General features: G+C 43.3%; 1 protein-coding gene across 1 annotated transcript in view; it reads right to left on the reverse strand.

Moving 5' to 3' along the window:
* LOC310860099 (scavenger receptor cysteine-rich type 1 protein M130-like) overlaps window positions 1-10,000 on the reverse strand; it is a gene marked incomplete at both ends in the record, with an annotated part of 33,216 nt that overhangs the window by 10,847 nt on the left and 12,369 nt on the right. The window contains 3 exons of the mRNA XM_083766865.1: window positions 1,702-2,007; window positions 2,529-2,834; window positions 3,359-3,658. Of these exons, the coding sequence (XP_083622991.1) occupies window positions 1,702-2,007; window positions 2,529-2,834; window positions 3,359-3,658 (912 nt within the window). The remainder of the gene's footprint in view (window positions 1-1,701; window positions 2,008-2,528; window positions 2,835-3,358; window positions 3,659-10,000) is intronic.

Genomic DNA, 10,000 nt, shown 5'->3' on the forward strand with positions numbered 1-10,000 from the left:
ATAAAAAAGTAGCCATTTTGTTAGTACCCTTGTGTGGTGGGTGCTAGCAGGTGAGCTATAGTGGATTGGGAGGACTGGAGTCAGGGTTGCAGGGACTGCCAACCATTCAGTATGGGGGGATGTGAGCCGGTGGAAATAAATATATGTGTTTGGTTTATTATAATTTGTGTGCTTTTGCTGTGTTATACTTTTGCATGTTTGTTTGAAATGTTTTCTTTAAGTTGCTATGAGTTTAATTGGAGTGAGATTATTGTCCAGTGATTTTGCTTTATAGTTTTGCTTGTTTTGTTTATTGCATGATTTGTATAACTTGTTTTTCCACTGACTGACATTGAACCCTGGCTGATGCCAAACTAATGACCTGCACCTGGGTTGGGTGTGGCCCAACAATCAGGAGCCCTATATAAGACAGCAGAAGAAGTTGGAGAGAAACAGAGGAAGGAGAAGGCTGTGTTGGGAGAAGGAGGAATGGGGGCAGCTCCATGGGCTGGGGCCAGGACACTCCAGCTGGGGACCAGCGGTAGCCATGATTGTCGACCACAGATGGGCTGTAAGTGCCATGAGAGCCAGGCCTTCGACACTGTAAGCGCCACGACCGCGGCCCCTGGCTGGTGTGTGCCCGGCCCTCGGTGGCAGAGAGAGCGACAAGAGAGGAGACGAGACGAGACCAAGTGACTTTTTCGGTAGCAGAGACGATAGCAGCACCGGACAGCAAGGGGGATTAATCCCAGGGGAGACGGACCGGATTGCACTCTGCACTTTATAGAGCCACAGCGAGCTCCAGAGCCACCGGTGTGACGAGCCAGACGGGAAGGCGTCCAACTCCAAGCACGACAGGCGAACTTGAACGATAGACGAGACGGAGAAGTTGCATACTGCAAGCCGAAGACAGATAGACCCAGGTTCATACCCTGGGTCGCCTGTAAGTACCTGAACACGCAGTATTGCCAACCTTGATTACTTCCCTCATCCCTGTCTGAACTGAATTCGTTGACGTAGAACAGCTGAACTGCCGCACTGTATTTGTGTGTTTCAGGACTACTAGACCTGGCTCCTTCCCGGATTGTCTGCACAACCTCTTGCTGTATTTGCACATTGCTATCCGGACATTTTTATTGTGATTGATTGTTTCGTTTTGTTTTGTTTTTAGGTCAAGATTTTAGTTTAGTTAGTTATATAGGATTGGTTAGGGTTTTAGGTTTAGGGCGTTTTAAGTTTAATTGTATTTTTCTACTGGCCATTTTTAGAGTGCCCGTGTATAAGGAAATAAAGTATTATTTGTAACTCCCCAAAACCCTGTCCTGTATCAGTCTTTTAACAGTTTTCCTTTAATTTATAATGCTCTTTTTAACTGGTTTTTAACTCGAACCTGGGTGTCCTTTTATTGTTTTAAGAGTTCCCTTTTACTCTGTTTTAAACCAAAGGGTGGCGTAGGTCGGCTACACTTTTAACAGTCACACAGTACAACGCACTCGCACTTTAATTAGTGCACTTTAAATTATACTACTGTGTTTCTAAATGCCTTATTGATTTAACCGGCTCCCGTCACACGCACACACACACACACAGTCACACACACACACACACACACACACACACACACACACACACACACACACACACACAGAGAACCTGGCACGACGGCCACATGTTGTTGATCATTCATAGATTAGTGTCATTGTTGAAGTGATTGTTCGTTACCTGAACAGATCACCTGCCGTCTGAAGGAGGAAGAGAGAGACTCCATGTCTACACACTCCCTCAGTGCAGATTCAGATCCAACACAGGAAGACATAATCCTCCATACAGGTTGATCTGTAAAACCATAACTCCAGTGTGTGTGAACAGCAGAGCCACAGCCCAGCTGTCTACACACTACAGATGATTCCTTCCTGGTCCAGAGGGACAAGTAACCACCCCGTGCAGCTCTCCAATCTCCCTGGCGTTCAACCTCCAACGTGCCAGTACAGCGACTGGCTCCTCCCACCAACCTGACATCATCAGGCTCTGGACACACATAGACAATAGAACAGACAATATAACAGGCAATAGAATATAACAATAGAACAGACGGCAAATAACCAATATTACTTTTATTTCATCATAATTTCATCACTATTCCTGAAGAAACCGTGTGGGCTCGAGAAGATGACATCACATGGGGGGGGGGGGGAGATGGAGATGAATTGCGAAAAAAAATCCCATTCATTTCAATGGGGAAATTTACAGGGAATGGTCGGAATAAAGAGTAATACTAATAATAATAATAATAATAACAATAATAATAATAATCTTGTTCATTATCATCATCCAAACATAATGTGGTGTTTGTGTTTTCCTGATCAAAATGAGTACGCCGTAAAACGTAGTATTATTTCATTAAATTATATCAATAAACAATAATAATATTGTCATCATCAGGCTCTGGACACATAGACAATAGAACAGACAGCAAATAAATAAATGAGCGTCACGCTGATTGTAACAAAATAATAATCCAAACTTGAAGTGTAGTTTTGTGGTTTTACCTGAGCAGGTGAGTCCAACAGTCTCGTCAGGAGAGCAGGTGTTTCTCGTTGAGTCTGAGGTTCTACAGTCCTGGAGAACAGACTCACTGCCTTCACACTGGAACTGTTTGGTCCACATCGGAGCCTTGCCTTCCCCGTAGAGCGCCCCCTGGAGGACTGAAGGAGCCCCGCAGCCAAACTCCCTACAGACCACCTCTGCATCCTGCTGGTCAAAGTCACCTTCACACACCGAGACCCACGACTGGTCAGACTTCACCTCCACTCTGCCTGAACACAAACCACGCCCATTCACCAACCTCACTGACCCTGGAGAGAGAGAGAGAGAGAGAGAGAGAGAGAGAGAGAGAGAGAGAGAGAGAGAGAGAGAGACAGAGAGAGAGAGAGAGAGACAGACAGAGAGAGAGAGAGAGACAGACAGAGAGAGAGAGAGAGACAGACAGAGAGAGAGAGAGACAGACAGAGAGAGAGAGAGAGACAGACAGAGAGAGAGAGAGACAGACAGAGAGAGAGAGAGAGACAGACAGAGAGAGAGAGACAGAGAGAGAGAGAGAGAGAAAGTAGTGTTTTGTCACCTATGCACACGCACACACACACGCGCACACACACACACACACACACACACACACACACACACACACACACACACACACACACACACACACACACATGCATGCATGCATGCATGTGCGCACACACACGTGTGCGCGCACACACACACACACACACACACACACACACACACACACACACACACACAGAACCTGGCACGACGGCCACATGTTGGTGATCATTCATAGATTAGTGTCATTGTTGAAGTGATTGTTCGTTACCTGAACAGATCACCTGCACTCTGTAGGAGGAAGAGGAAGACTCCATGTCTACACACTCCCTCAGTGCAGATTCAGATCCAACACAGTGAGGGATAATCCACCATACAGGTTGATCTGTAGAACCATCACTACTGTGTGTGTGAACAGCAGAGCCACAGCCCAGCTGTCTACACACTACAGATGATGCCTTCATGGTCCAGGAGTAACCACCCCATGCAGCTCTCCAATCTCCCTGGTGTTTAACCTCCAACGTGCCAGTACAGTGACTGGCTCCTCCCACCAACCTGACATCATCAGGCTCTGGACACACATAGACAATAGAACAGACAATATAACAGACAATAGAATATAACAATAGAACAGACGGCAAATAACCAATATTACTTTTATTTCATCATAATTTCATCACTATTCCTGAAGAAACCGTGTGGGCTCGAGAAGATGACATCACATGGGGGGGGGGGTTGGAGATGAATTGCGAAAAAAAATCCCATTCATTTCAATGGGGAAATTTACAGGGAATGGTCGGAATAAAGAGTAATACTAATAATAATAATAACAAAATTAATAATAATAATCTTGTTCATTATCATCATCCAAACATAATGTGGTGTTTGTGTTTTCCTGATCAAAATGAGTACGCCGTAAAACTTTGTATTACTTTCATTAAATTATATCCCGGAACAATAATAATATAAAATAGTTGATTATTCACCTGATGTTGTTGGTTTAGCACGGAGAGCTGAGGAGAAAAACAATGGTTTAGGATGGAGAGATGAGGAGAAAAACAATGGTTTTACTTAAAGGACCACTTCACCACTTTTCAACCTATCTTCATAATACTGTATAGGTCCTCACTAATAATCATGAAAGAATGGCGCAATTTTTTTCTACTCGGTCTGTGTCTCATAGGAGGGCTGTGGGCAGTTCAGAAAACGTCTTCCAGTGACATCATCGATGGGGAATACAAGCTAATAGAAACTGCAGGCTTTCGAGTCCTGAAAAGTTGCAATGCGAAAATGGAAGCCATCGTTATATGAAGATAGGTTGAAAAGTGGTGATGTGGTCCTTTAAGTAAAGAGTACAGTTATTCTATTTGAAAGTTACTTAAGTAAAAGTACAAAAGTTGCTCACTTACTGTTATAAGTATCAAAAGTAAAACACACACACACACACACACACACACACACACACACACACACACACACACACTTATAAAGAACCCGCACAGGTCCATTTGGTTTCATTTTACACTCTCAAAGAGTTAGAAGAATTATTATTTTGATTGACGTTTGCCTGTTATCTCTCCTAAGGGTACCAACATCAATACAGCATGGACATTGGCCAGACATGAGATGATGTAATATGATGAAAGATGATAAGAGCGCCCCTCACTTCACACGGGTGTGATTTGTTGTACTTCCGTCATGTTTCCACGTGTGGTTTTTCTCTGCAGCTTCACAGTGTTCTGACTCACAGGAAGTCAAACAAACAAGAGGCGCTCAACGCTCCTCTAGCTGACCACAAGAGAGTGAGGGGACAGGAAACACCCATGATGAGGAAACAAGTGTGTGTGTGTGTGTGTGTGTGTGTGTGTGTGTGTGTGTGTGTGTGTGTGTGTGTGTGTGTGTGTGTGTGCATGCGTGCGTGCGTGCGTGAGTATTTGCGTCTTCTCTCAACCACAGACTTGCCCCTCGTCCATTTCCACTATTATTCAGTGACACGTATGATGTATAAGTTAAGTTAAATGACCAGAGCAGGTCTCTCATTCTGTGGACCTTAATGACCAGAGCAGACCTCTCATTCTGTGGACCTTAATGACCAGAGCAGACCTCTCATTCTGTGGACCTTAATGACCAGAGCAGGCCTCTCATTCTGTGGACCTTAATGACCAGAGCAGACCTCTCATTCTGTGGACCTTAATGACCAGAGTAGGCCTCTCATTCTGTGGACCTTAATGACCAGTGCAGGCCTCTCATTCTGTGGACCGTAATGACCAGTGCAGGCCTCTCATTCTGTGGACCGTAATGACCAGAGCAGACCTCTCATTCTGTGGACCTTAGTGACCAGAGCAGGCCTCTTATTCTGTGGACCTTAATGACCAGAGCAGGCCTCTCATTCTGTGGACCTTAATGACCAGAGCAGGCCTCTCATTCTGTGGACCTTAATGACCAGAGCAGGCCTCTCATTCTGTGGACCTTAATGACCAGAGCAGGCCTCTCATTCTGTGGACCTTAATGACCAGAGCAGGCCTCTCATTCTGTGGACCTTAATGACCAGAGCAGGTCTCTCATTCTGTGGACCTTAATGACCAGAGCAGACCTCTCATTCTGTGGACCTTAATGACCAGAGCAGACCTCTCATTCTGTGGACCTTAATGACCAGAGTAGACCTCTCATTCTGTGGACCTTAATGACCAGAGCAGGCCTCTCATTCTGTGGACCTTAATGACCAGAGCAGACCTCTCATTCTGTGGACCTTAATGACCAGAGCAGACCTCTCATTCTGTGGACCTTAATGACCAGAGCAGACCTCTCATTCTGTGGACCTTAATGACCAGAGCAGGCCTCTCATTCTGTGGACCTTAATGACCAGAGCAGACCTCTCATTCTGTGGACCTTAATGACCAGAGCAGACCTCTCATTCTGTGGACCTTAATGACCAGAGCAGGCCTCTCATTCTGTGGACCTTAATGACCAGAGCAGACCTCTCATTCTGTGGACCTTAATGACCAGAGCAGACCTCTCATTCTGTGGACCTTAATGACCAGAGCAGACCTCTCATTCTGTGGACCTTAATGACCAGAGCAGACCTCTCATTCTGTGGACCTTAATGACCAGAGCAGGCCTCTCATTCTGTGGACCTTAATGACCAGAGCAGGCCTCTCATTCTGTGGACCTTAATGACCAGAGCAGGCCTCTCATTCTGAGGACCTTAATGACCAAATTAATGGAAAAAACACAAATAAAAAGTACGGCATGACATTACATGTGTGTGTACATGTGTGCGTGGGTGCGTGCGTGTGCGCGCATGCGTGCGTGAGTGAGTGAGTGAGTGAGTGAGTGAGTGAGTATTTGCATCTGTGTGTGCGTGTGAGTGTGTGTGCGTGCGTGCGTGCGCATGCATGAGTGAGTGAGTGAGTGAGTGTGCACCCACTGCACACAAAATGAAGAGCTACACTTCCTAACCATCTGTCCATTGTACCAAGACATCAGAGACAAATTGAGACCCTGTCTGTCCCACATTGTGACTGACAGGCATCAGTGTTCAAATTGAGACCCTGTCTGTCCCACATTGTGACTGACAGACATCAGTGTTCAAATTGAGACCCTGTCTGTCCCACATTGTGACTGACAGGCATCAGTGTTCAAATTGAGACCCTGTCCCACATTGTGACTGACAGGCATCAGTGTTCAAATTGAGACCCTGTCTGTCCCACATTGTGACTGACAGGCATCAGTGTTCACATTGAGACCCTGTCCCACATTGTGACTGACAGGCATCATTGTTCAAATTGAGACCCTGTCTGTCCCACATTGTGACTGACAGGCATCAGTGTTCAAATTGAGACCCTGTCTGTCCCACATTGTGACTGACAGGCATCATTGTTCAAATTGAGACCCTGTCTGTCCCACATTGTGACTGACAGGCATCAGTGTTCAAATTGAGACCCTGTCCCACATTGTGACTGACAGGCATCAGTGTTCAAATTGAGACCCTGTCTGTCCCACATTGTGACTGACAGGCATCAGTGTTCACATTGAGACCCTGTCCCACATTGTGACTGACAGGCATCAGTGTTCAAATTGAGACCCTGTCCCACATTGTGAGTGACAGGCATCATTGTTCAAATTGAGACCCTGTCCCACATTGTGACTGACAGGCATCAGTGTTCAAATTGAGACCCTGTCCCACATTGTGACTGACAGGCATCAGTGTTCAAATTGAGACCCTGTCCCACATTGTGACTGACAGGCATCAGTGTTCAAATTGAGACCCTGTCTGTCCCACATTGTGACTGACAGGCATCAGTGTTCAAATTGAGACCCTGTCCCACATTGTGACTGACATGCATCAATGTTCAAATTGAGACCCAGTCCCACATTGTGACTGACAGGCATCAGTGTTCAAATTGAGACCCTGTCCCACATTGTGACTGATCAGCCGATCTACAAGCTCACAACGCGTCACGCTGCGACGTGTTGTGAGCGTTGTGAGCTAATAGCCGGGGAGCCACTGGCCCAAAAGCTCAACGGTTAAGGATTAAACTGTGATGTCATGACATACTTTTTATTTGTGTTTTCTCTATTAATTTGGTCATTAAGGTCCACAGAATGAGAGGTCTGCTCTGGTCATTAAGGTCCACAGAATGAGAGGTCTGCTCTGGTCATTAAGGTCTACAGAATGAGAGGTCTGCTCTGGTCATTAAGGTCCACAGAATGAGAGGTCTGCTCTGGTCATTAAGGTCCACAGAATGAGAGGTCTGCTCTGGTCATTAAGGTCCACTGAATGAGAGGTCTGCTCTGGTCATTAAGGTCCACAGAATGAGAGGTCTGCTCTGGTCATTAAGGTCCACAGAATGAGAGGTCTGCTCTGGTCATTAAGGACCACAGAATGAGAGGTCTGCTCTGGTCATTAAGGTCCACAGAATGAGAGGTCTGCTCTGCCGGAAACATTGCGAAATGAAGTTATGGACATTTTTGTATACCACACCATAGACAACCATTATAAGGCAAACTTTCCCAATTTCATCATATCTTTAAGTAGCATGTGACAATAATGTCAAACTAGAACTGCACTCTGTCGAGTGCATACTTGCTTGTTGCACACTAGTAGGCCATAAATGGCCAACTAGTGCGCAAGCAGAGCGCGCATGTAATGTTTTCGCCCGCTGTAAACTGCCAAATCTCAGTATCTCTGTGAAGGAATGTTTGAAATGATTAATGTTTAGATGTAATTATTTGCTACCTACTATACATGTAAACATTTAGTATTAAGTATGATTCTAGTTTCTATCTATATAAGAAATACTGTTTTATCGTTGTAGATATATTCTGGATCCCTTTTTTTTTTCAGAGAAAAATAAATCACTTATATGTGTTGAAAAAAAAAGGTATATAAACTGAATTAAAATATGTTATACAGTATACTTTTTCTGTAAACGGTGGAATCTCAATATCTCTGTGAAGGAACATTTGAAATGTGTAATTATTAGGTGTAACTATTTACTACCTATCTAATTTATGTATGTAAACGCCTATAAAAAAAAGTATATAAACTGAATTAAAAATTTTATTTTAATTTTAAATCTATTTCATGTTAGACTATAGTGATATTAATACTAAATCATGGTCAGAGTAATATGTGTCTCTAACTTCAATTTCTATAATAATACTTTCACATTTGTTAAAATATACATGATCTAAAATATTTCCGTAATCTGTAGTTGGATTTGTATTTAATTGTTTAAAGCCTAATTTTGACATGTAGGTCTTTATACTTCTTTCTATCTTAGTATTATGGTCTTCATTGAAATCTCCTATTATCAAAATTGCAGAAGTCGGAGATGATATATACTGTACCATGTATTCGAGAAATGTGTTTAATTTTGAAAGCTCTGTTTTAGGTGATCTGTACATAAGAATGATATATAGATTTTTATCTTTTACATGTATACATATATGTTCTACTTTCTCTAATATCCTGCTTTCAGTTGGAATTTCTTCAATGGAAATATCTTCTTTTATAGCAAACATAACTCCCCCACCTATATCTTTTTCTCTATATCTTTTCCTCATCCGCAGAAAAACATCAAATCTGTGCCCGTATTGCTGGATCAATGATGACGAAATGACCATATTTCTTACGTCATCATTTAGAGCTAGTCATACACGTATTTCTTACGTCATCATTTAGAGCTAGTCATACATCAAATCTGTACCCATATTGCTGGACCAATGATGACGAAATGACCATATTTCTTACATACACACCACGTACTCTAGTCCCAGCAGATCAGGCACAATTTGGTAAATTATTTTTTTATTGATTATGTATATAGTATACGTATGACTAGCTCTAAATGATGACGTAAGAAATATATATAGTATATATATAGTATACTGTATAAAGTGTGTAGTTGTAAGTTGATTAGCGGTATTCTGTGGTCACTTTGGTCCAAAAACCGTGACAGCCGTTCCGCCATTTCAGGACCCCCCCAGAAAAACATCAAATCAGTGCCCGTATTGCTGGACCAATGATGACGAAATGACCATATTTCTTACGTCATCATCTAGAGCTAGTCATACACGTATTTCTTACGTCATCATTTAGAGCTAGTCATACACATACACACACATTTGAGGCTTACGCAGAAAAACATCAAATCTGTGTCCGTATTGCTGGATCAATGATGACGAAATGACCATATTTCTTACGTCATAATTTAGAGCTAGTCATACACATACACACACATTTGAGGCTTACGCAGAAAAACATCAAATCTGTGTCCGTATTGCTGGATCAATGATGACGAAATGACCATATTTCTTACGTCATCATTTAGAGCTAGTCATACACGTATTTCTTACGTCATCATTTAGAGCTAGTCATACATCAAATCTGTGCCCGTATTGCTGGACC

This window comes from Protomyctophum parallelum (genome assembly GCF_964188405.1).
Source record: "Protomyctophum parallelum genome assembly, chromosome: 6".
Lineage (NCBI taxonomy): Eukaryota > Metazoa > Chordata > Actinopteri > Myctophiformes > Myctophidae > Protomyctophum > Protomyctophum parallelum.